The sequence below is a fragment of the Uloborus diversus genome, chromosome 6 (assembly GCF_026930045.1).
Source record: "Uloborus diversus isolate 005 chromosome 6, Udiv.v.3.1, whole genome shotgun sequence".
NCBI lineage: Eukaryota > Metazoa > Arthropoda > Arachnida > Araneae > Uloboridae > Uloborus > Uloborus diversus.
In genome coordinates this window covers 11,575,852-11,603,329 of record NC_072736.1, presented here as the reverse complement: position 1 = coordinate 11,603,329, position 27,478 = coordinate 11,575,852, and the positions used below count along the sequence as shown (strand labels likewise).

At 32.7% G+C, this 27,478-nt stretch overlaps 1 protein-coding gene across 1 annotated transcript; it reads left to right on the top strand.

Annotated features, from left to right (window-relative positions):
- LOC129223749 (39S ribosomal protein L47, mitochondrial-like) lies at positions 1-26,962 on the top strand. The gene is made up of 6 exons (XM_054858109.1): positions 1-227; positions 1,506-1,658; positions 4,236-4,292; positions 6,404-6,500; positions 23,536-23,666; positions 26,523-26,962. Exons 1-6 carry the CDS (start codon positions 190-192, stop codon positions 26,809-26,811), a joined length of 765 nt encoding a protein of 254 aa, XP_054714084.1. The 5' UTR covers positions 1-189; the 3' UTR covers positions 26,812-26,962.
- The last annotated feature ends 516 nt before the right edge of the window (positions 26,963-27,478 follow it).

Genomic DNA, 27,478 nt, shown 5'->3' with positions numbered 1-27,478 from the left:
CCAAAACCGTGATAAAAACAAATGCAAAACGTTATGGATAGCAAATGTATCAGTTATGAACTAATGAATGAAGTGTTTTAAAAGCATTCAAAGCTGTTTATTTAAGACTTTAAAAAGCTTTGCTACACGCGTTAGCTAGTAATAATTTTTGTGTTGAAGTAATAAAGATTCTTCCATCTGTGGTGTTTAATGATGAGTTTTATTAAAGTTCTACGCTCTCATTCCACGTAAGTATATTACTTCAAATTTCTAGAGTCTCCCCTCCCCTCGTTTCAACCTCAGTTGTTTTCTCTTTCAGGTTTTTATTTATGATATTGGATTAAGACGATTAAGACCTTTAGTCTTCGTAAAAACTTGGGGGGAACATTTCGATAATTGGGAATTTGGCGTTGTCGTCTCATTTTTGGCTCAAATAATTTTATTTTGGTAACCCTGCTGATTTATAGTAACCCTATGTAAATAGATGTTTCTAGTCTCTTTGTTTAGATTTGCAAAGAAAAATACCTTTCGCGCGGGCGCTGGAGCCAAAGATTGACGCCAATGAAGAAAGATCACCAGATTCCCAATTATCGAAATTTTCCCAAACTTTAAGACCTAAAAAAAAAAAAAAACCTCCACCCAGTAAACGATTTGCCATACCGCAATCATTACGACATAAGAGCCCCAAAAAGGATCCAAGATGCATAGGTGTTTTAGTACTGAAATAACTCGTTTCTATCATCCTTAAAGCATTCATGCTATGCCTGCGATTTCCCAGCACAATTGCTTGGAGATTCTCTCGTTTTCATACCAAGGCTTGAAACTTTCTCAACATCATCTGCCTCATTAATTGAATTTCGGGTGCTAACAAGGAAATTTTTAACTGTGCTACAATCATAACCATCAATTTTTTTGTTTCAAAGAGACTCGAAAGATGAAATTGAAATACATTTATTTATTTTTTCAATGGTAGTCTTAGGGGTGTCCAAAAATTTTCCTTATTCGGCAGTAAACAAACAGGTTGCCAGAAAGTTTGCCTGCTTAACTGGTTTCTCGATTCTAGAGAGTAGTAAAAATGGGAAACCAATATTTTCACATTTGCTTTCTGCTTGGCATCAATTTATTCTTGTTGAAACCGAACACACCGATTGACGTTACCAAATGGCGCATTTCTTTGTTTACATCTAGTTTTTCTCCCTATCAATTCAGTATATGTGTGGTTGATTGTACTCAATTATTCAGTAAAATTTGGTATTTCATTGGGCAACGGAAACATTTCTATCCCCCTCTCAAACAGCAACAAAAAAAAGAAAAGAAAAAGTTCTGGGCACACCTGGCTCTTGTTCTTATTTTTCTTTTCTCAAAGTTCAAATTCAGGCCAAAATCTTTTGTGCTGTGACCCAATATATTTGTTGAATATACCCAATGCAAACTTAATGTTTTTTCTTATTATATGCTATTAGTTTTCTGCCTTGTTTGTTGTATATCAAATTTGTCATTTTCTGTATTATTTTCCTTTCAACTAGAGTGAGGAAAATGTGTTCGCAACTTTTGAATAGGAATAAAGTGTTACTGTATCCATGTACAGTAAAATATTTTGGGAAAAGTTGTCGAAGATGGGGTTTGATGGAATTCTTTGATGATCCTAAAAACTTTGGAGAAGAAGAAATAAGAAACAGGTGAGTAAATAATTACTCAGAAAACATTAGCATGCTCATAGCTTCTGAAATGGGGTATCAGTGCAACAGGAGGTTAAAACAGGGTGTCCACGTACCTGGAAAGTCAGAGAAAGTCATGGATTTCGACTATGATCAAAAAGAAACGTGAAAATTCATGATTTTCAGCAAAAAATGTTCAAAAATCAGGGGTCATGAACTTGGGGTTCAAGAACATACATATCACTCAAATTCTACATATTAGGTGTTAAATTTACGCATCTTGGCCGTTTTTCACGCTTTTATGCGCCAGTCCCAATTTTTTACGCATTTAAAAAGCCAATTGCATCCGCTTCTATAATACTCGCTCGTGTTTCTTTACTATTTGAAATGTGATTCTACCATTTGGACATTTGTAATTTTGTGTTTAGCATGTTTTTTAACCCTCCTTATATGTCTAATTGTGTAGTTGAGAAATCTTACGCTTCAAATCTTGCTGTGCTCATTCAAAGATTTGAAGTTATTTTTGCATCCGCTGATTCAAGAGACTCATAAAAATTATCATTAGTTTTCAGCAACATTAGTTCTCCCGCCAACCCCTGGGTTGGCGGGGAGTGACACTAATTAGCACTGGCTCTAACATTGAAATATTAATTCTATGGGAGCCCTCTCAAGGCATCATTGTTAAGGCATCATTGAGCATCTTGTATATATTCAGGACCGCTGTCACAAGTGTTAAGCACCACCTTACAGCAACAAGACAACTCAAAGAGCTGAGTTCTGAAGCCATTAAGGAAATAAAAATATTAGTTTTCATACATATCCTTTTATTCTGGAAAGAATATGTATCGTCTGAATATGACATATACTTTGAAGCTGCATCTTCAGTATAAAAAAATCCTTAGCTATCCCAATGACATGGAAACACACATACAACAACAACAACAAAAATAGTTTGAATTTTGAGATCTTGGGTTCTCAAATTATATTTTTCGTAATCACAAACTGCAAAAATTGTAAATCCCCTTTTCAAATATTAACAGCCGCTTTTGAGATTAAAGAAAAAAGAGGGACGGGGGAAAAGAAACATTTTCTCATTCACATAGGCTCCCCTTTTTCTGCCCTCCGAGCTGTTATTACAAGTACGTAATGCCGTGCAAGTGACATGCTTAAATTCCTTCCCATCTTTACTTCTGTTGCCCTTCTACTGCTGTTGGCAGTTGGGTGAAGATATTTTTCCAAGGGCTAGGGAACTCTTGCCCATGCAGGCTTTATTATGGTGAGGCACTTGTGGTTTTGGTTTGTCTGGTTGAATCGTTGTGATTGGTTAGGAGCGAAGTGTGGCTGGGGCTGCAGTCCAAATGCCCCAAAGAATCATTTTTAAAGCTTGTAAGCGCGAACGCTAACAGACGGAACACTTTTAATATTTTATTAGCAATATGCAGAGTGCTAAAGATTTAAAATCTGTTTGACGCCCCCAATTCGTTGTTTTTTTTGACTGTTATTTTTAAATAATCTATTTTAATTGTGCACAATTTTTCTGGGGGGGGGGGCAGCCCATAGTGACGAGCCACCCCTGGGGATAGTCATAGTCAGGGCCGGATTTAGGGGAGGACAGGCGGGGCTCCACAACAAAATTTTTACAAAATATCCTAACTTTCACGGGTCAGCAAATTTTACGTTTTTTCTCCCAGACATTTTTTTTTTTTTGTATTTCTACAAAGAATGCTTGCACAAAAATAATATTATCGATATATCAGAAAGCCCTGATTGTATCTATTTACTATCAATTTTTTATTTGATCGAGCATTTCAGTGGCAATATATATAAATTTTTTTTATTCATTGATTTGTAATTTGTACCTATGAGTTGAAGAGAAATAAAGTAAGTTAAAAAAAATCCGAAAAATGGTTAACTTTGCAGGTCATCCTTACAACTTCTCACTTCTTGAGCTCAAAAATTTAAAAATTAATTGACGAAATGACTTGAATGGAAATTTTTTAACGAAAATATCTATTGAACACGCCGATTTTCTCCTGCTCCCCCCCTTTTTTTGACATTTTTTAATAATAACAAAGAATTCTGAATTAATCATTAAAAATCTGTTATAATTTTCTATTAGCAATAGATTACATGGGGGCGCTCTTTATTTTTTTTACCAATGAAAGGATTTAGCCCTTTAAGTTGGTGAAACCCCTATAATTTATCAAAATATCGGGTATTTTCGAAAATATGATGATCTTTTCGAACCCTGATTAGGAGCCTTCACTCCTTCGTTGCCCCTGGGGTCTCCATACTTCGAAATCTGGCCCTGGTCATAGTGCAGACTGCTGCATTGTAATTTTTAGGATGGTGTTTTTAGAGGTTTTTTCTGTGTTCTGGAAGGGCGGAAGGCTTCTTGTTGTTAGTTTTTTTTTATGGTATTCAGAAGGGGAGTACCATTGCTCTTTGGGTTGATGGACACCTCTGACTAAAATATTTATGTATTTGAATGAATTGTGCTTCAAATGTGAAAACTCCTAAACATGGAATTTAATGTTTTATAATTTAAAATGAAATTTGTGTAAAGGATTTTCTTTTCCATGCTTTGTTTTTAGGTAGGTCATGGACTAAGGATGAATTGCGGATTAAAAGTAATGCAGATCTTCACAAACTGTGGTAATTTCTTTTTTCATTATGCCATTATAAATTGTTAAGCACATCTGAATAAATTAATGTATTAGGAGAGGACAGCCATTTGTTATTATGTCAATTTTCCATCTCATGGGTCACAATTCTGCAATTATATTAAGATTTTTGAAAACTGGGAAGAAATCCAATTGTGCTTTATGTTAGGCTAGTGGTACCCGCACGGCTTTGCCCGTAATAGAAATATTAAAAGGTCTTTTGATTCGCCTTTATATTTACAAATAATGTGTGGTGAATTTTCTCGCCAATTAGCTTGTACCCATGTTACGGTTCCACGTTATGATAATTTCGTATCTCGCCAATTGGCTTGTGCCCATGTTATGGTTCCACGTTATGATAATTTCGAAATTTATTCGTCCATCTTATGATAGTTTTGTTCTTAAAATTGGAATAGAAAAAGAACCACGTCGAATTTTCGAAAAATTGCTTCAAGGTGCACACCCCCATGCTACAAACTAACTTGTGCCAAATTTCATGAAAATCGGCCGAACGGTCTAGGCGCTATGCGCGTCACAGAGATACAGACATCCTACAAACATCCAGACAGAGAGACTTTCAGCTTTATTATCAGTAAAGATGATCATTTTCCGTCGAACTTCTTTTAATAAGCTTATCTATATTCAAAATATCTCTAAACAAATCTAAAAAAAAGTCTTTCTTCAGTTATAAATGCTGGGAGATGCAAATGAACTTCAATGAGCTGTCTGGTATATTGCATGTAGTTCTGCTTTAATCCTGGCTTGGGGGCGGTAACTTACTGCTAAATATTCAAGCTTTATCTTAAATTCACGAGTCGAGCCTCACCATGCTGCAGACACTCGCTGGTGAGATAAATTTCCTTTATCTACCAGTTTGTTAGCATTCTCAGCTTCAATGAAATGATATCTGCCTCCAGCTTGGTCATTCCCTATTCCACACTGATGAGTTCCAATAAGAACGAATGCAGTCTTTGGATATGATAACCGGGCTGTCCAGTACATTGTATAAATGATCGTAATGGTAAAGAAAATATAAACATTTTTATGCCAATTTGCTGAAACTGCTCAATGACTTACAACCTTGAATTGTAATCATCGAAAATTCCAGCAGCAGGAGATATATTTTATAAAAATTGGATATAACAATTTTTTTAGCAGTTGGTTCTTTTACTAATGGCATGCATACGCACACTGCACAGGTGATTATACACATTTTTGTTGAATGAAATAAATTATGCTTAATCGACTTAACCATCTCTCCAAGTTCAATATAGAAATTTGAGGTCAACAAGCTTTTTTTTTTAAATTTACTTGTTTATTTCATAAATTGCCTATTTTACCTACAGAAAAAAAAAGTTTTAAATTGTACACCAGTAGAAAGGTTTGGTTTTTTCAAAAGTTACGATTATATTTGTTTGAAGCTTTTAAGTAAATTAAAATAGCTAAAATTAAAGTTTTAAAAGGGTAGAATTGTCAAAGCTCCTTTATGACACAACCGAATTGTTTCATGTCAAATTTAAGAGGAAGGTTTTTGGATACTCACATGGTTTTTCTCTCATGCACGCACACATGAATTGTATTCAACTGAATTTAAATTAACTTAATTATGTAAAAATCATGATGAATTTCGTTATGTCACACACAATTTGTCTAATTTTAACTACCAGTGACACTAGTTTATTTAAATGTGTGAAAATTTTCTTGAAGTCAACACCCAATATTTTTGCTTAATGATATGTTGGTGACCATTGAAGAAAAGGCACACTCGTGCCCGCTAGCATTGTTTCAAATTTTGCTGTACAAGAGCTTACTTTTCAGATGAGTTACTGAATGAGTAATTAAATTTATTAAACATTTCTTCAACTGAAATAATATACTATGCTATAATAATAATAAAAAAAATCATTCAGCTTTCCCAAAAATTCAGCTTTTTGATTCATTTCTTTTAGAATTGTAATTTATAAGTCCCTATAATATATAAAAGATGTCTTTTTCCATTAAAAATGGGATTATACTGGAAATTTCCAACACTATAATAATGCTTATAAAATTTGTATTTTGACAGAAACATAAACTAACTCGTATGTTTTCTGCTTCACTTAGGTTTGTCTTGTACAAAGAAAAAAATATGCTTTTAACTATGGAATATGCATCAAAGAAAGAAGTTGAAGCCTTTCCTAGTCCTGAAAGAATTGATAAGGTAATGACTGTCTGTTAACTTTCAATTGTTCTTTTTTGATTAATTTCAGTTAATAATTACTTCTAAAGTAAATTAATTTATTTGTCAAATGAAATGTTGTGATTATCATTATTACCATCAATTTTCAATCTTTTTTGAGCCCACAAATCAGAAAAATCTGCAAGCGCATTTGTTTTTTTCTACAACAAAAGTTTTTCTTGCATTTTAGGGAACTGCTACACAAGTTAATTATAACATTTTAGTCATCGTTTAGTTACAGTTCTATAAACATGTTCAAAAAAAAAAAAAAAATGCAAGAGCACCTAGAGAGTCACTTTTGTATTTTTTTGCTTCCACCATGGGTAGTGAAATTCATCTCTACTGCCGTAGAAGTTGCCAGGTTTCAAAGATAAAATTATGGATTTGCAATCTGAAAATTGTGGCATTAAACTAAAAACATGTTCTACAAAACTTCATTTTTTTTTTTTTTTTTGAGGAATTAATCCCCCGCATTGGTGTTGGTCTGACGAATAGTTGATTGAGAATCCCTATGTAAATTACCTGTTTCAGTCATGCTTGCTGATGCAGCTGTTTTGAGAATCTGATAAAACAATCATTTTATAAATTAATTTTGCACGATTTTGCTATCTCTTGGTGTTTTTTTGAAGCTATATCTTCTAGCTTTGAAGAAGTGAGACCGGAATCACAAATAAAGTACAGTGGAACTCACTTATAACGAGCCCTGATTTAACGAGAACCCGGATTTAGCAAGGAAGTCAGAAATACTAGGTTGGTACAATGTTAAGTCTATAGGAGCATAACTCGCTTTTAACGAGCAAACCCCGCTTAAAGCGAGCATAATTTCTGTGAGTTGTAAAATTTCTATTGACTTCCCGCTCAGCTAATCCTTAATTGGTTAATTTTCTTTAACATTCGAAAGTCAACCAAAGTTAGTAATCTGATAAATCATAAATCCTGAGAACAAATGATGACAGCACTTTTTTAATTTTTGGAGTAATGAAACATTTAAAAATTATATATGTGTATATATGAACCTCAAACACAATGACTGTAGTTTATAATTTAGGAGACAAATAAAGATGTCATAAACTGCAATGCATAAATTAAGTCAACATCTGTGAACCTATGTTCTATCAATAATAGCACAAAGGATAAAAATGAAGTTTATTATTTTGAGTGATTTTGTTGACTTTTTATTTCCTTTTACAAAAAAGGAAAGACTGTATTCGCGAAAAAAAAAATCACTCAAAATTCGGTCTTAATTTCCATTTTGCTCTCCCCAGAATGAATATTAAATTTTTTTCAACTCAACCACACGCGGATAAGTGCCTAAGAACGTACAGACATGCGAAATGTCCATAATGATGATTCTCGAGTTGATTACAACAAATTTTCTCGTGATGTATGTATGTACGGATGTATGTCGCATAACACATTTACACCTTTTGAGGGGGAAATCAATGTTAATTTCAATGCAAACTCTAGTTTTGTTATAATTTATGCAAACACTTGGCAATGCATCGCCAAACTTTTTGTCGCCAATTTGGCGATTTTTTTTTTTAAATCTGGTTTCAATTTGGCCGTTGCTGGTTATATTTAGAGAGTTAACTATTGAATCACATTTAAAATTCCCAATAATGGGGAAATAACTTTAAATTGGTGTAAAAGGAAGTCATGTGATGCGCACATCAGCTCGTTTTATTCTATTGAAAGTTATGTGTGTCCTTTTGCTAAACCTAGTGGTTCTGCACTGGATCTTGTATTTAACTTTGAAGATGAACCAGGGCCGAACTGGGTGGTCGACGGGGCGCGGGAAAACTGAGTTGAAGGGCGCCGACTGAGCCTCCATAATATCAAAGAAATTAAGATTTAGTGCAGACTTTTTAAAAGGATAAAAAATCATTGAGAACCAAAGAATGCCTTTTTTTGTAGCAGAAAATGTCCAAACAAGAAGTCTTTTTCCAAACATGAATATTTTTTGCAAGTTCAAAAATAGTAGGAGAGACCTCCCCCCAAAGAGTGTTGGCGCATCCGCTTAAATATTAATGATTACCCCCTAGAAAGAGACCACATTTAAAAAAAGAGAGGAAAGACCACCAAAATACCCCCTGAAAATTTGAATAACGTCGGGGGCGGTTGGGGGTGGGGGAAATAATTTCTAGTTTCGAAGAATGAGAAGTTTTGCTGAATGTTTCTCAACAGACACTTCTTCCGAAAATTCATTGCTTGTTCGTCTTTCTTCTGAAATGCATCATTCACTAGTTCAATAGCATTCAGTAACAACATCTCTTGCAGTATTTTTTTTTTTTTTTTTTGTGTGTTGTTGACAGAATTTTTTTCACTGGTATCTGCTGTTGTTTTAAAACATGATGCTGTCATTTTGTTACATGAATTTGTCGATTCCTTAAGCTGACGAGGTTTTCTCCGTGCAATCGATATTCATGCCCAGTTTTTTTTTGTCCCTGCATATGCTAGTTTGTCATTTTCGACAAAATGCTTCTGCAATTTAAAATTAAAAAGAGATACACATGACGTTTCAAACTTTTGTCTATTTTCAAAGACTGTTTTAAAATATTTTTTTTACACTTTATTTATTGTGCTAAAGTTCAAAACTCAAAAAGAATAAATTAAAAATATCATTTCATTTGTAAATTTTGTTTCTTTGGATTGTTAAAAATCTTTGCATCTCTGCATGGTGCTCTTTTAAAGCATTTTAGTTATGCAATTATTTTGAGAGTAGGAGCGAGTGGTAATGAATATCAGGCCATTACTAGTTTCTATAAATGTATTTTTTTTTTTTAAAGGTATGTTTTTGGATGAATAGCAATACAAAAAAAGCATTCAGTCATGAAGGGAAACTTGATTTTACAAATTGGGTAAATCAAGAAATATTATAATTTATCAGAAATGAAAATTAATAAAGAGTAATTAAGATGAAGAATTTAGTGTGGACATCAGACATGACACTAGTGATTAATTAATTTCAGTCCCCAAAATCAAAAGATTATTCGAGTTATGTTTACGCATTTGTTCTGTTATTATAGTACAGCTATACTATTGTTTTTTTCCATCTCAAACGTCAAATTTGATACGAATTATGCATTTGTAATGAAATCGGCTTATGTAAGTAACGGCTACCATGAAAATAAGTTAAAATATCTTTTTTTTCTTAATGTTTGCAATAGATATTTTTTATAAATAAAACATAAGTAAATCTAGAGTCCTTAAAGTCTATTTTTAAAGTCTGATTTTTTTTTTCCAATCCTATATTTATTTAATTATTTATTAGTAACATGATCATGTCATAGCAAATATCTTGGGGGAAATTATTTGAGAAATAATTTTTTATGTATGGATATACATTTAAAATTACTATTATTGTTTGTGACCATTATAAGGAATAAATGAATTAATTTGATTAATTAATTAATAAAACTTTTGCATGAAAACTCAAAGATTTCAGTTTAAAAGAAAAACAAATAAATTTCTTGTCCTTGTCCAATTTTCCTCTTGCCTTCATTTTTCATTTAAGAATTCCTTATTTTTTTCGTAGTAAAATTACAAGTTTTTTGTTCCGCAGTATAAGAAAACAGGAGGGTTTTTCGTGATGATATTTTTTTCCTCCACATTCTTAGATCAGGATCTAATTTCTGAAAATTCGTTTCAGAAATTCTCGCTGTCCAAAGTGTTATATTTTTAAAGTATATATAGCAAACGAACATTTTAAGCATTTCTATTCATTTTCATATCATTGTTGTCTTAAAGTTTCGAAACCCTTTTGAATGTAAAATTTTGTTTTTGAAAACTGACGCGATTTAGAAAGAGCCGTCATAAACTGAACCAATTATATTTTAAAGAGAGGGAGAATGAAAAAAATAGTTCATGGACAGGCTTGATCTTAATATTCTTTTACTTTTTAAAATAATAGTTTTCAATTGCTAACACAAGACATTTAAATTTTATCTTTCAACTTATCCAAGTATGTTGTTTTCTTAACTATATGTATTGTCGAATATTTTGCAATATCATTTATTTGTCGTTTCGCAGCTTATAGATCATGTTACAGTTAATTATGAATCATAGATCGTAATTCTATAATTTAAGATTATACATGAAGGAAAATATTTTCGCAGTAAAAAGAAAATGAAAACGAGTAACCTACTGTTGGAAATATCCTTGACTTAAGGTATCCAATTTTGCTGCCGCTTCAAAATTACTTGTTCACTAATGCTCATGGGCGGATTTATGGGGGGGGGGCAGAGGGGGGCAATGCCCCCCCCAGTTTTGGGAGGACTTTATATTGTAATAACACATCTTCCAAAATCTTAAAACAAAAAACATGACTTTTTTTTTTGAATAGTTTAATGAAAATGAAGAGAAAAGCAAATGTCCTTTTCTGATGGGAGAAAAGAAAAAAAAAAAAAAACGAACATTAAATACAAATAGTACAGCTGTCACTGGGTGCTGAAAATGTGTCTAAATTCACTATTTTGAACTGAAAACCATTTGGGCAAGTATATGAATGAAAATATAGGCTAAACGAGCTATACATTAAGATGCAGCACTTATAATAATTGACGATTATTTTAACAAATTAGAACCTAAAGCAAAGGGGGGAAACTCCTTCCCCCATTCGCGCTAACAGAATGATCTACTCGTTATGATTTGTGTCCACATTTAAAGTATTATTTGTGCATAATATTTACGTTCATAGTAGATTAATTGGCCTTTTGAGAAATTCTAAAAAACGTAGTTTTTTTCCTTCTCTCTCTCTTTAAGAGAGAGAGAGAGAAAATAAATACTATCACAAACTGAATAAATTTCAGTTATCTAAGTGTTTTGATTCAATGAATCTTTTTACTGAGAGGGAGAGTACAATTTTACTTACTTTATAAAAACTGTTTAAAAAGTAAGGTAAGTCATAATCATCTAAGTTTAAGTGAGTCAGTCCTTGTCATTATTGAAATGTAAATAATTGAGTCGGAAAATTTTGCTGAAATTTTATAAAAGTCTATAAAAACCTAACAAAGATTGGTAAAATCATAAAAATCCTTTAACCGTAAAAACTGACAAATTTTCGTAAAAATTACAAAAAAATCAAGCAAAAATTTTGAGGTAAGAGTGAATTACAAACTGGGCCAAATTTGCCTATAAGATAAAAAAGCTATTACTTAGGGCCCCTGCTTTGAAGTGGGCCCCTAACTACCAAAAAAATTCGTGATTCGTTCCTTAAAAAATTAAATTGCTTGAAAAAACTAATTTCATTTTTAAGTGCTTGAATATTTGGAAACGTGTGGCTACAAACCTTAAATTTTAAAATTTCTAAAAAATGGTAGAGGGGGAGGAATGACAAAATATGTCAAATTTAGCTCCTTGCCACATCCTGTATTAAAAGTGTAAAAATCATAGTTCTCACGTTGGTAACATATTCAGGGTGGCGACAGGAACTGTGAAAAAAAGTTCCCTGACTTTTCCCTGATTAAGTTCACCAAATTTCCCAGATTTACGTTACCAATGATAATGGTTTTCTTTCTTTGCTCTACTTGAAATCCATTGTATGTTTGTATTAAATGCAGTATTTTAAACGTTTTAAGTTGTGTAAAGTTGTTGAACTAAAGATATATTTTAAAAAGATGCTACTTTTTTAATAAAATGGTTATAAAAAAAAGACAATGTTTTTGGAAGGAAAGAAGAACCATCAAAACAGTATATTAAATTTTTATACATGGAAAGATTATAGAAAATTCAAAAAAAAAAAAAAAAAACTTTACTTCCAGAAACCACTTAGCATAAGAAATTTAAGAAACTATTAAAATTACTCTTAAAAACATATGTGTATTTATGATAGAACTAAAAGTAATTGAAATTATTTTGAACTAAGTTTTCAAACAGTATAATAATTGTTGCAAGAATAACAAGTAATAGTGAAAGAATAGAAGTAATGTAGTTATTCTTATCTAACTAATTGACATATTTATGCAAAATAGATGAAACCATTTGACATCCATTCATAGGGAGCTTTTCTCTAATCAAGAATATAGGTTTTAATGAATGAATACAGCATTTTAACAATAAAAAAATAAAAATATTTACTTAAGTTCACAAGTTAACTCTATTTCAAATGATTTCAGTATGTAACGAAAAAAAATATCTTAGATTGCTTTTGTAACAAACAACTTTGAATGCAAGAAAAAAAAAGCAATTAGTTAATATCAAAATATATAACAGAATACAACTTGGTTATAAAATTAAAAAATTACTTAAGTCTGAAGAAAAGAAAACCTTTATAATCTGCAGCGACAACAAATAGTATAACGGCAAAAAACAAAGTTTTTTTAATTGAAAGTTCTATTTTAGCAATTAAATTAAAAACCCAAAGAAGTAATAACTTTTAAGCTTTTATAGTATTAATTCAAAAACCACCAAAGATTTCTTCTTGAAATCGTGATTACAGTACTTAATTACTTCGAGACAATGGAATAAAGGCAACAAGCTAAGGCATTAATGAAGGCTTCCTCTTTGCCTGTATGGTTGTTTATTTTACATAGCATTGAAAGTATAAAAGGAAATTTCAAGCTAGGTAAAATAAACAACCTAACAGACACAGAAGCAATCTTAATAAGTTCATCCTGTGGTTAATAAGTAACTTTCAATACTTTGACGTTGAGGAAAAAAGATGCACAAATATGCAGCAGTGTATAATCACACCTCATTAATTTTACTTTTTTGAACAGATAATTGGCGGAAAATGTGTAGGGAATTAGAGTATTTAATTTTGTGAAGCAAAAAAAAAAAATTTTTTTTTCTTCATAAAATTAATTTTCCCTGATTTTTTGTTATTTTTTCAAAATTCCCTGATATTTCCCTGATTTTTCCCTGATTAATAAAGTTCCCTGACTTTTCCTTGATCTCCCTGATCTGTCGCCACCCTGATATTATTTGATATAAATTTTTGTGACTCACATATTTCATATCTTGCTATGTATTCAATTCCGAATGCAGTATTTTGGAAATTCTTTTGTATTGATTGCTTTTATCTTACTTCTTCTGCATATTATCTATCTGTTTAGCACAGAAAAAAATACACACTTCTTCTATTTCCTTTCGTTTTCTGCCCCACTTGCAACTGAAAAAAAGTTGTTGTCATGAAAAATCTATGGTTTCTTTTCTCTTTTAAAGTTAAAATAGCTATTTCTCACAAAGTTAGAACAGGACTGTAAAAATTTACAATCAAATACAAAAATATCAGAGACTGGAAAGTACAAATGAAGTGCGTTAAATAATTTTATTTATTCTAGAGTCCTTGAAAATAATTAGATAAGTCTTTGAAAATCCTAAGCAAAGTGGGCTCCAATTACTTCTACTGCATATTGTTAAGGGAAAAAAATGATACACCTCTATTCCTTTTCGTTTTTTGCACTACTTATAATTAAAAAAAGGTTGTTGTAATGAGAAATCTACAGATTATTTTTTCTTTCAAATTTAAAATGGCTGTTTCTTACAAAGTTTGAACAATACTGTACAACTGTATAATCTAGTTATCAATTTCTATGTCTATCCAGTTAACCTTTATAAGGCTTCAAAATGCAGAATTTTATATCCATTTTACAAAATTTTCTCCAGGAGAGAAACCCTCGGCCCCCTAAAATTGGAGATATTCTATTTCCCACTTAAAAGGGACGCCTGCGTCACTCTCTTGATACCAGCTTAAGGTCAATTCAAAAAGGACAGCATGAAAACACACATTAATGAAAACGACACACAAAAAAGTAAAGCATGGACTTATGCATCACAGGAAACAGACAAAAACATGGGAGTTGGGGGCAATAAAAGTGTTGCTAAAATTTTTTAAAAAAAAATCTTGCCCCCCCAGGAACTCAGTCCTAAATCCGCCTATGCTAATGCTAAAATCTGATCCAAATGACTCTTCGATTCATGCAAGTACTAGCAATCAGACCTCTGTCTCTGTCATCTAACTGGATAAAATTTATGATAGTTGTCCTCCTTTATCCAGTAGAAATCCATTGCTACGAATCCCCAAGCATCGCAGGTCCTTGTCCGTAAAAAGCGTCTTAAAAGGCGTCATTTAAAACCATAAAACAAGTGTGTGGTCTACATGTATGCTCCCTTTTTTCTGCTTACCATAAGATAGCTAGTCAAAAGCTCTTGTACTGCACAAGAATGCTTCGAAAGACCCTCATAAAATGCTTTAATAGTTAGAATCTTTAGCTTTTATTCTGTGAAAAAAAGTGCTGTTCATTTTTTAGGCTTTATACTATCCTGATATGTAAAAACTAACTGCAGATAGAAAACGAATAAGGTTACTTTGATATTTCTCACATTACATTTCTAATATAGTCTTTCTTGACTCTTATTAATATTTGTAATATCAGTAGCGTACCTAGCATGGGTGACACTCGGAGGGGTAATTAGTGATGTCACCCCTCCCCCCTCTCCCTCTAAATGCAAAAAAAAAAAAAGTTTTTAAATTCTATGTAAACATGAAAATATTACAATTTTCAGAAACAACTGTATTTGTGAAAAACAAAATTTTATGTGGGATAATATACATAAGGCAAATAAAAACTATGAATGCTTTTTATGTAACTTACCCAAGACGCATGTGTGCGTCGAGAGATTAAAAAAGTAAGGGGGTCTGTGAAATTGTTGGCCTCGTAATTATTTTGAACTTATTTTACACACATGGAGAGCTAATGGGTTTTCAGTTTTTTTGTTATAAGAGGTTACTACTAGGTCTAAGTATTGACAATATGAACCTAATTCTGAGTATATTAGTACGTATTGATTCCATGGTGTGGGGTGGGAAATATTGGGGTACGGGCAGGCCTATCCCCTGTAAAATTTTCAAATTAGAAGTCTTAAAAATGCATTTCAGCTTCATTTTTATCAAAAACTTGTAATTCCGCTTTGGGTATCCCCCCCCCAGACAGTCAAACCCGAGGCGGACACCCCCCCCCCTTCGCGACGTCACAAGTAATAGCTTTGCGTTTTGCTTATTAACAACATCGTTATACATTCCTTCTTCAAACTCAAACTTCGTTCTGCTCATAATGAATTGCATTGTTTCATTGATGCAAAGTTTATCAATAATAACCTTCACAAGTCAACAGGATAGTGAGGGGTGGGGGGCGCGATATCGAGCTTCATCTGAGGGAAAACACAGATTAAAAAATTTCCCAAAATGATATAAAGGCAGCATAAAATTTAATAATATTATGATTTTATGCAGGAATTCAAATATTAATATTTTTGAGGTAATATTGTAGTTTTTTTTTTACATAAGGGCGACAACCCCCCACCCAGGGGCGGATCTAGAGGGGGGCCATGGCCCCTCCCAAAGCCTTGTGATTGTATGAATTTTTTTAAGATAACAAAATTTAACACATGTGTTTTACTGAAAAAGAAGTATAGGCCTTAATTGGGATATAAATTACGTCCCTATCCTCAAAACAAAACTTTAATATCCAAAATTTTTCTCCATCTTTTACATCATTTCTTGATTCCAACTACAGACACTTGGACGATCTCTAAATGATTCTGTTCTCAGAGTATACCTATTGATCACAAGATCAAAGAGAGCCTAAATTTTCGTTTTTATGACTTTAATTTTGAAACTAGGGCGAGAACCTCCTTTTCCAATGCGTTTTCACAAATGCCTTGATATGTAGCAAAAAATTGCATTTTAAGTCTTTTATTTGGAAAAAATGTCAACTAGCCTATCCAGCCCTTATCACTTAACTTGTTTAAAAGCAACTTAAATGAAATTTTTTGGGACTTCAATTACAAACGATTTTTGATAGGACCCCCTCCCTCCCTAGTTTATATCGTGATGATAACTTTAATAGGAGGTTTTTAGAGGAGCTCACGAATCTTCCATCCCTTTCTAAAATATGTATAAATATAGTTAAAAATCGAATTTTCAGAGCCTCAAAGACAAAATATTTCCAGGAAGGAAGGATTCTAAGCATCTTCACACTTCCTTTAATGCAAGCAAACATTACATAAAGGTGTATTTTTAGGCTGGATAGCTGAAGAGCTATAGGAGAGCACCCCTCCTCTTCTAACTTCTCAATGTATAATGACAGAATATTTTGGTTTCTAAGCTTTATTTTCAAAAAGTATTTTGGGGCCAGCTCCCGAAACCTGACCTTTCTCCGTATATCATCAAAAATAGACAAAACGCGTTTTTATTTTCCTAATTTAAAAAAAACTACTTGGAAATTTAAATTTTCAAACATTTTTGAGGGAGATTCCTAAATTCACCCCCTCACCTAATGTCTCAATACCCCGAAAATTGAGTTTTTAAAATTTTATTTTAATAAAATTTCTGGGGAGTTCGGAGTTTCTTCAAAGATTTCGGATGGCCCCTCCCAAAACAATCACCTGGATCCGCCAGGGCAATGACGAACCTCCTCCAAATGCTACGCAAGGCTCCCCCTCCCAAGAACTTGACCCCCAAAATGAGATTTAAAAAATCTCTTAAGTTAACTCCTAACAATTTCAATGCCGAAGGTTATGCCACGACCCCCTTCCTTTGTACACACATCTGGCTAAAAAGACAGTGAAAGAATTAAATCCAACCAAAAAAACTGGAATATGTTTCGAACACAAAGATATTGAACTTGTAATGATTTTAATTGACAAAACTTAGTTTAAAATCGAAAAATGTTTTATCTTTAAAATTTTTCGGCATCTTTATTGTGTTTAGTCCAGTAATTCCTCAAATGTGCCCAGGGGAGTCCTGCAGTCCTCCTAGGACCACATCGAAAATTAACTATTTTTTCTCAATTAATTTAGACTTATTATTTGTGAAACTTTTTTTTTTTTACAGAGCCTCTGCAGGATAAATAAGAGCTATTCAATGCAGATACACGACTCGTATTTATTTTTGACTGCCAGTTACAAGTCCTACTTTTATTTTGGGAAGGGTGCCATGCGAATATCTTAGTTCCAAAAAAGGCGCCATGACTCCAAAATCTAGGAATCAAAGTGCAGTCTTGTCCTAAAAGTTATTTTGTGAAGTGACAAAAAATATGACATCTGACTTCTGTCATCGTGTTCATCCATCCACTAAAATATTGCTTTTATGCGGCTTATTTCGATATTACACTATTTTTAATGGGCAGATTTCAAAAATTAAAATTATTTGTCTTCTTACTGGCTTGTATTGAACTCAAGATCGTTAGCAGAACAGGGAGTCATGCTATCCGCTCTTTTACAGTAACTTAAGTACAGTCAATAAATCGAACCATTCTCGTATTCTTGACCATAGATATGTGCTGTCACTTTCACCCTCACATCCCTTTTTTATTGAGGAAACACCATGGGTCCGCTTTTGTCCTCAGAATTGAAACTTGGAGCATAAGATAAGTCACAAACGATGCCCTGGGAGCTGACCGTTTACGAAACGAGAGGGGACTAATTGCCTTTATTGGGGGCAATAAAAGGGAACGTTTATATAAATAAGAAGACCATTGCTTTTGCATGTGAAAATATTCACATGCAAAATCACTTCTTTGTTCCACATAATTTATTTCCATTTTGCTAAAACATTGTTTCGAAAAATAAGAAAAGAACAGAAGGGCGCCTTTCGAGAGGGCGCACCGGGAAAAGTCCCGGTCAAGTCTATGGCCAGTCCGGGCCTGAGATGAACATTTGTCTTGTGATATTGTTACAAAGTTATCGAAAGCTTGTTATATTCATTCTGAAATGTAAATGCTAGATGTTATTGATACACATTGTTTACTTCAGATGCAACGCATGCACCTTGCTTGAAACCCAAAAGTTTAATTATTTTTGTAATCTTTCAAGTGCATGTTCCATTATCTGTTTGACTTACTGCTTTTTGTTGTATTACTGAATTTACTATGTTTATTCTGGACACTTTTTTCAAAGAATATTTTTCCATAATTTTTGTTTATTTTAAGCTGAATTTTTCATAATGTTTTCAGCAGAATGGTTTTATAGAATCATTTTCATTAATGCATGCACCGACAGCCCGTTTATGAAATCCAGAGACTATAGTTTCATCTCTGATATGGACTTATAAGTCTGGAATAGTCAGTTGACCATTTTAGATTGATGAGTTCAGAATAAGAATACAGCTGGACCTCCATATATGGACGTAGCAACTTGCGAGGGAAAACTCGATATATAGAAACTTTGATGTATAGAAACAAGCTTAATTTTTTCGTAATTACTACTAAAACTGTTACGAAAGGAGGTAAATTATTTTCCAAAAGTGTTGGCAACCTTAATTTGCATTAGTTTTTTCTCATTCGTTCTTTCTTCCTTGCAACAAGATCGCGTCAGCAGAATGTGCAAATTGCCAGTAGCTTTTAAGCTCCGGCACTTAGCCTCATTCTCTTCCCTTTCAATTTCAACTCAAGTCGGACTTGGTTGTTTTTTTTCGGCAGCTCAGTTGAGTCTGTCCGTTTCTGCCAATTGCTTCGGCTTACTGCTCTTGACATGAATATCATAGCTCAATATGTTTAACGTTTCGTACTTTGACTTAGAATGTTTGCTTCAGAAGTCATTTAAAGTATAATGAGCTACTTAATATTGTAAAGAGTGTATTCTCAATGTTTCGTTTAACATGTCATTGTATATATCATAGCCATAATAAACAAGTTACTTTTAACTTTGGCTCTTCCTGATGTTGCACAAGATAAATATGTTTTTTCAAGAAGTATCACACGTCCTGGTTGAGCTTCCACTAAAAGTTAATAAGCTGAGCATGTTTAAAAGCTTACAGTTTAACAAAAACATTAAAGTTAAATCTGTTTTTTTATACAAAGCTCCATTTCTAATTTATTTGCAAGTTTAAAAGTTAGTAATTAAAAAAAAAGAAAAAAAAATTGTTTATTGCTTTTAAATAAACAATGATCCAGACATTGGTTACAGTCATCGTAGTTGCATTCTTTAAAAAGAACTATGAAAGTCTTGTTGTATAGCCAGTTTTACAAAAAGTTCACCATAAAGAAATTTTTGCTCTTATTGAATCTTCTAAAAACTTTATCAGAAACATTTTTTGAAAATTGAAGTCCAAGACGTAATGTTTGAAACACGTCTAGCATTTCATTTTTCGATGGCTTGGAAATTTTTAGATTTTTACTGAAGCTTAATAGATTTAAGAATAAAGAACAGCTGTCAGAAAAAAAAGGGAATTACTAGAAATTGGTTTTACAAGGTGACAAGACACAATATGGAATTGAAAAAGACTTGGTTTTGTTCTAAAATTCATAAGTTTCTCCGATAGTTTGTCCTCCCCTAAACCTCAACTGGCTAACTTGTGGGGGTTCGTAATGACAACCACTCAGCTTTCTTTCTCTTTTAACTTTAATTTTTGTGAAGAAAATGGTCTAAAGTCTGATAAAATATTCCACCTACGTCCAAATAATTTTGATATATAGAGATTTTTTCCATGTATGGAAATAGTTTTTCTATGTGATGAACATGGGGGATTAACTAAAAGTATGATAGAAAAAAGGTGCATTCAAATGAAACCCGGTGACTAGTGTAAAGTAATGGTTACGATTTTATTAACTGAAAAACAGTTGCCAAAACTGTTGGCCCATTTATCTCTGCAACATTTGTCGTTCGATTAAATCTTTGAAGAAACTAGTAGGCTGCTGTCGGATCCAAGCCTGGACCCAGTCACACTCTTTATCGTCCCTTGTGAATCGATGTCTGTGAATAGCTTGTTTCAGAGGTCCAAAGACATCTGACCCATGAAAGTCACACGGTGAAAGGTTCGGATTGTTCTGTGGATGTTCCAGCGTTTTCCACCAAAACTGCTGCAATGTCGTCTTCACTGCATTGGCCGTGTGTGTGCACCTTTGGACAACATGCCTGGCCGTTTCGACTTAACGGCCCATCTACCATCTAAGATTCTGTAAAGTTGCTTGATAACACTGGGCATTGATGGTGATTACCCGTTCCAGGAATCCGACAAGCAGTGGGCTCTTGTGGTCAAAAACAAGGAAATAATCTGTAGTGGACGATAACTTGTGTGGCCACTTTCTCTTCGGTGTAAAACCACACTGTCACTGTGCAACATTAAGCGTTGCGCATGCGTCAGTCTCTCTACCAATCAGGGTTTGTACGGGTCGTGGAAATCCTGGAAAGTCATGGGAAAAAAAAAGCAAATTTCAGACCTGGAAAAGTCATGGAAAATTGAAATTTTCAGTCTAAGTCATGGAAATTTATTTTCAGTCATGGAAAAATGTTCTGGGAAAAAAGTAACAGTAGCTAAAAAAAGCATTAGAAATCTTGAGTGATTTAGTATTGTGTGCACCATGAAAGCTATTTAAACTGGAAAATTGAACGATCTCAAAAAACATTGCATCCAAGTTCGTTTCTATCACTCCTAAGTCTTTATTTTAAAATTTATCAGAGTTTATCTCAATTTGTTGAAGGTTTTGGACAATCTTTAGTCAGGTGATAGAACACAGAAATTAGGGAATTTTAATGCTCAAACACAGTAGTGCCCAATAACGCCCGCAAAACTAATCCATGCGACCCACTGGTTCGTTCAGTGTCATTATTCAAACATGTTCTGGAATTTCTGAACCTATTAATTTATATATGCATTTGAAAATGTACAAATAAGTAAACAAGTACATTTAAATCAAAAGATTTATTTACTATGAAATGTTTATATTTTTTAAAAAATAAATATCTGGTATTGAAACATGAATTTACTAAAGAATGTGGCTTTATTTTAAAGAACCAAAAAATTGTCAAGTTGACATTAAAAGACAACTTTTGAAGCAAATTTATTGAAACTTAGTAATGATTAATTCAACCTTTTCCCCAATCATTATCATTCTGCCTGTTTAAAAAAAATAGTCGACATTTAAGCATCATTCACTGTAGTTTTAACTTAAACTTATATGATGAAAACAGGTAAGAATTATTCAGTTTTTTTGGTATACACTGATATTTTTTCAATCAGGCAGTGGCATTCACATAGAAGTTTTGCTAATGCTCATTTCTAAAAAAAAAATTGCAAGTTTGATATTAAATAGTACTACTCTCTTCGTGTAACAAGGTCATGAAAATTTTCATGAAGTCATGAAAAAGTCCTGCAAAAGTCATGGAATTTTTTCATCCAAATAGAGTATGAACCCTGACCATTAGATGGTGCCTCCATACACGCAGTTACATGACATCCTCTAACATCTAACGTGAAGTTAGGCGCACTGACCGGGTTTCATTTGAATGAACCTTATAGAAAATTTCAGTATGGGGAAGTTAGATATATCTAAGTTCAACTGTATTCACGCCCAGATCTGCGTACTTACAGACCTCGCAGTGGGGGGGAGAAGGGTTCATGTCCTCAAGGGGCCCAACAGCCGAAGAAAGCATTTAAAAAATCGAAAAAAAGAGCTCTAAGTCTTTTTAACATTGCAAATATACTCTACTGACCTCGGGGAAAGGGCCCAACAGATTTTATTGCAGGGGGACTCAAAATTTATAGATCCGGGCCTGACTGTTTTCTTTCTTTGCAATTGAATTATTGCTGTGGAGGGAAAGGAATTGATCATTCTTGAAAGTAATATCATTTTATAGAGGTTTAAAGCCAGTGTTGCCAACTGCTTCGCAAAAATGGTGAAACTCTGCGGCTCCGCAAAGAAATTGTTCTGCTTCGCATTTCTCGGCCAAACGCTTTCAAGTTTATATTTTGCCATTATCACGTCAAACATGTAAATATGGAAACATAAAGATGCTTATACCCAAAGATTGGAATAGTGTTTGAAACTGTTTTACTAATTTTGAAAGTAATTATTTTTATACTAGTACTTAAAATGATTATTAAAGCTCTAAAACAATTTTAGATGAGTGGTTTTAGTTATTTTTATTGATTTTTTTACAAAATACAGAGCTGCTCCGCAAATTTTTGAATGGCTTCTCAAAATCACCACACATGCTCCTCAAATTATTCCTTTAAGGTTGGCAACCCTGTTTAAAGCACAAAAATTTGTCAACTTGAAGCAGGGTTTGTATGCTCCTTCAAAACTCCTCCAATACTCCTTCATTTAAGAAATTTTTCCGAAGGGCCCTTCAGACTCCTTCATTTTGGTTTTGACTCCTTCGAAACTCCTTTTTTTTTAGTTTAAGACTACATAATCTTCCTCTATGACAGTAACATAAAATACTTCGATCGATAACTTAACTTCGTCACAAGAGCGAAGGTATAAGGGCAAATTTAATGTAGTAATTTCGTGTATTTATTTTTTTTCAAAAAGATGTGATTTACAAATTGATCATAGAAGTCATAAAAGTTGAAGGTGAAAATATTGTTATATGACAAAGACATTTCATAAGTGAAATAATACATGCTTAAATGGTGCTTGGCTATTTTTTCAAGTTTTATGATTATGTTGTTTTTTCTCCACCACACTCTGAGCAACATAATTCAGGTTCTCTAATCATTATTTAACTATTCAAAAATACATAAGAAGATGTACTACATTAAGTGATTGTGTTTAAAAAAACAATTGTTTAGTAAATTGCAGTTATGTTATTGTAAAAAGGGCAGTGCTTTGAAGGGGAGACGGGTTCATGAAATTGTCAAGGGGGGGGGGAGAGAGAGTGACAATAAGTGACACCATACAGTTATTATATCAATATGATTATAAAAATATGACATGTGACAAGAGGAGGCGTGAAGTGTGACAAAAGGGGAAGGGGTCAAATATGTTGAAAAAAAGTGCAACATCATTTAAGGACAGCCCATTAGTACTCCTTCAAAATCTCATTTTACTCCTTCAAAACTCCTCCAAAACTCCTTCATTTTATTTCTGAAATTGAGTACGAACCCTGTGAAGGCTGAAGTGGAGCTGTTTGCTAATTTATGGGGGCTGGAAAACATTATCACAGAAGAGAGATTTAGTGTTTTATTGGGCATTCGCTGAAGATTGGTTTTATGGTACATGAATTATATATTGTGAAATGAAAAATAATGTTTGTATTTATAAATATTGTTAAAATGTTGTCGTTATAAATGCAGGTTGAAATCAGTATGGAAAATTTAGAAGCTGTTGTTAGGGAAAGAGATGAAGCTTACTATTTGTTAGAAACTGGTAAAACTGGAGAAAGACCCCATGCCTACAAAGAAGATTATTTTGGACGACACAATGAGTAAGTTGGATTTATGGTAAAATAATTAATGTGAACACCACATTTCTCTCTTGTGTGCCTGCTAAAGAATACATATTGTTTAATAATTAAAAAAAAAAGATTCTTTAAAACCTGAAAACCAAAATATTTTGCTATTATGGAACTAACTGCTTACAATAAGGAAATAAAAAAAGATATTAGGAAGGTTTAGTTTTCTGACGCTCATCAAGTGGGTCAAAATAATCACTTAACTGTTGAGATGGATCAGTTTTTCTGCTGCAGTCATTTTCGCTTTTATTGCTCAAGTAAAAATTTAAATAAATAATCAATGCACAATGTTGAGAGAGGAAGCTAGCACGGCGATATTCAACTTCACCTTAAAACTAAATTACTATTATGTTCAACAACACTTAGCCTTAAGGAGCGTTATGTACCCCCCCCCCCCCCCAGTAATGCATTTATTGGAAGGAGGGGACTTGTGCAGTTTTAAAAATCAAACTTGTGTTTTTTGAACAGGGCTAAAGAAAGTCAAAGTGAGCCCCTTGTCAGTTTGATCAGTAGGCCCTGAACCTCCCATAAAACTTTTAAAACTTAAAACCACTCTCATCTCTATAGTTTCTGAATAGGCTGAAATGGACTCTTGTCAGCCCCTTTTCTCTACACTAACTACAGTTCACAAATTGTTTTTGACATTACCCCATGAAAAGAAATCGCATGGTGAAAAGTGGAATGAACTAGATTACAAATTAAACATTTGTGGTGTAACAAAAGGCTCATGTTAATTGAAAAAAAACTTGGTATATTTCTCTTTACATTTATGTATCATTTATTGCAGTGTGTGCCAGTAGTTTAAAAAATATAATTTTCTGAAAATGGGGGTTCATCAGCTGGGCTCAGCCTAATTTCCAGTTCAAAATTTACATTTAAACGATTTATTTTCTTTTCCTCAGAAAAATCTCGGACTTGGAACCCAATAATACTATTCCAATTATTAAAAAACTTGAATGAAGGTCTCAATTTAAAAATGAATTTCCTAAATAAAAGAATCTTCTAATCTGGCAATAATAACAATATAAAACTATTGGCAAAACAGGGAACTATTGAGTCAGTGTTAAAATTTAATATATTTTTATTTTTGCAGGATTTTATTGATAATATTTTATTTTAAAAACTAATGAAAAAAATAATCAAACAATTAAAAGTTAGTAATTTTAAACAGTGGCGCAGCCAGAAAATTTTTCTGGGAGGGATTTCAAAATCAAAAATTGTTGCTTTCTTCCCCATTCATTTACAATGCGTAATTATTCAATATCAAAGAATTTCTACAGATTAGTAATTATTCATTCAAAGTAACTGCTTAAAAGCAATAATTTGTATTGATATCACTATGAAACGAAGAAAGTGGGAAAAAGTATAGAATATTTATTATTAGTTTTACTTTAATCTTATATTCATTTTTTGTGTTTTTCACTATCATTTAAAACCTTTTCCTCAAATACATTCATGTCTTGATGACTGTCAAATGCTAGCTAATAACGGTTTCGATCTTTCGATGAGAATTGGTTAAGAGCCTCAGAAAATCTGGTGTGTGGTAGGCTTCCTCTCTGTAGATGTCCTTAAAAAGGATTTGTACAGTGATGGAAGTGCTGAGGGACCATGATAGTCTGTAGAGCTTTATTGACACCATTTTAGCTATCTTATACCAGGGTGGACGTGGGTTGCTCATCATGGAATAAAACTTTTATATTTAAGAATTTGAAAAGTGATTTTTGATTGCTTCCCCATCATTAAAATCAGTAAGATATTTTGTTGAAACCTATTCCGCTTGGATAAGCTCAAATACTGTTTTTTGCCCTTGATTTTAACGGAGGAAATGAATGTGCTTGTGTTCTGGGAGGGGTTAAAACCCCAAAACCCCTCCCGTAGCTGCACCACTGATTTTAAAAGCTTTCTGTTTTTCAATATATATGTATATATAATTTATTAAACATTAAAATTCACAATAAATTTAAAAAATAAAATTAAAAAAAAATTAAAAAAAAAAATCATTGTAAGTTTGCAAACATCAAAATAATTTACATCGTTTGAAATGATTGAAATATTACCAAGATGTAAAAAACTAAACACAGTAATTTGAAAAACTTTGCTTTTTGGTTGTTTATTAACATATTATTAATAAGACAACACATATTTAATAATTGCCTTACCTGATACTATCGCCAAAATTTTAGGAAAGGCTTTATAACAAATAATGAAAAAAAATTTAATTTGATTAATTTGCAACATTGCAAGACTTAAAAATATTTTATGATAAAAATTCTACAATTTTCATTCTATCACCCTCCTAAATGTTCTTCATTTTTAAAGACAAATTTTATTTTCTAAAATCTTTGTAAATTTAAAATAAACACCAGTGAAACTTAATGATATTTTTGCTAGTAGATTGGCTCAAATTGACTTGGATGCAAATGGATTAAAATTTTCAAGTAGGTATGGCGAAATGACGGCGTGCAAGTCTTCAACTACATGTGAAATGTAAGAAGGGTTAAAAATAATGGTAAACACAAAATTATTAATGTAAAATTACTTAGTAAAAAAAGAGAGCTAGTCTTACAAAAGTGAATGCAATTAGATTTCGAAATATGTAAAATATCTTGACTGGCTGGAGCGTAAGAGAGTAAACAATAGCTAAAATGCACAAATTTCTCTCCTTTTCGTAAAATTTGGTTAGTATTTTTTGTGATTTTTGAGTATTGTTCGCTGACAATCATGACCAAACTCGCTCATAGTCAAAATTTATGACTTCCCCAGGTGCACGGGTACACTGTACGTATGATTATTTTAGAGACTTAAGTACTGTACTTTTTTTTTCTTTAGAGTTCCGCTAGAAGAGCATCTTATACCTTTAAAAGAAAACAAGAAATTTCTAGAAGAAGATCTCTTTCCAACTATGGAGACTGTAAATCCCACTGTGCCTGAATTCCTCTTGAAGCTTCAAGAAAAGGAACGAAATCTGATAAGAGCACAGAAGAGGAGAGACAGAATGCATATTAAGGAAATATTCAAAGCCTTCCCTAATTTAGATATGGAAGCATTACAAGAAGAATATCCGGACATAGATGTATATGCTTATAAAAAATATTTAGAGGATAATGATAAAATTTAACTCATGTACTCAGAACTTTCCTCGGTCCCATGGAGATGAGATTTTGTAGTTTTTTAAAATTTTCAGAATCACATATTGTTCAGTCATCAATATATGAGAAAATTTTGTTTGAATGTGAAACAATGATGAATGCGAAATGTTTGAAATAAAGGTAATAATTCTACTTATTTTTTGGTTTGTAATCATTCTCTTAAGTGATAAACTTAATTTTGAGATAGGATTTTGTTTCATGAATTTTTGTCTCTGTTTCTTTATATTCATAACCATAAAACATCCTATCTAATATTTATTATTAAACGTAAATTATTATCCAGCAAATAGTTAATGGAAATATAAAGAGTGGTGATGCAAAAGAAAATGCATTCAAAAGACACTTGGGGAAAAAAAAAAAAATCAAATCTGCAAAATTTCCCCAGATGGTTCAAATTTCCCCCAATCCTAGATCGCCGGATCGGACATATTCTGCACCCGTGTGCCTCTGAAACTCTAAAAACCAACCAGGGGTGTGTACCCTTTTAAATACTCATTATCATTGAGAAAAGAGAAAATGGAGGGAGTGAAGACTTCATTCGGGAAGCAAAGACACCAAGTCACATGACAGACTTTTAAGCAAAGCATTGGAAGATAGCAGGTTTTTTTTTAGCTTGTTTCATGCAAAATGTGCCAA

Coding starts and splice junctions, on each gene's coding strand:
- LOC129223749 (XM_054858109.1), top strand. CDS start 190: ATGATGAGTTTTATTAAAGTTCTACGCTCTCATTCCAC. Junction 228..1,505: donor GTTCTACGCTCTCATTCCAC/GTAAGTATATTA, acceptor CCTTTCAACTAG/AGTGAGGAAAATGTGTTCGC. Junction 23,667..26,522: donor TATTTTGGACGACACAATGA/GTAAGTTGGATT, acceptor TTTTTTCTTTAG/AGTTCCGCTAGAAGAGCATC.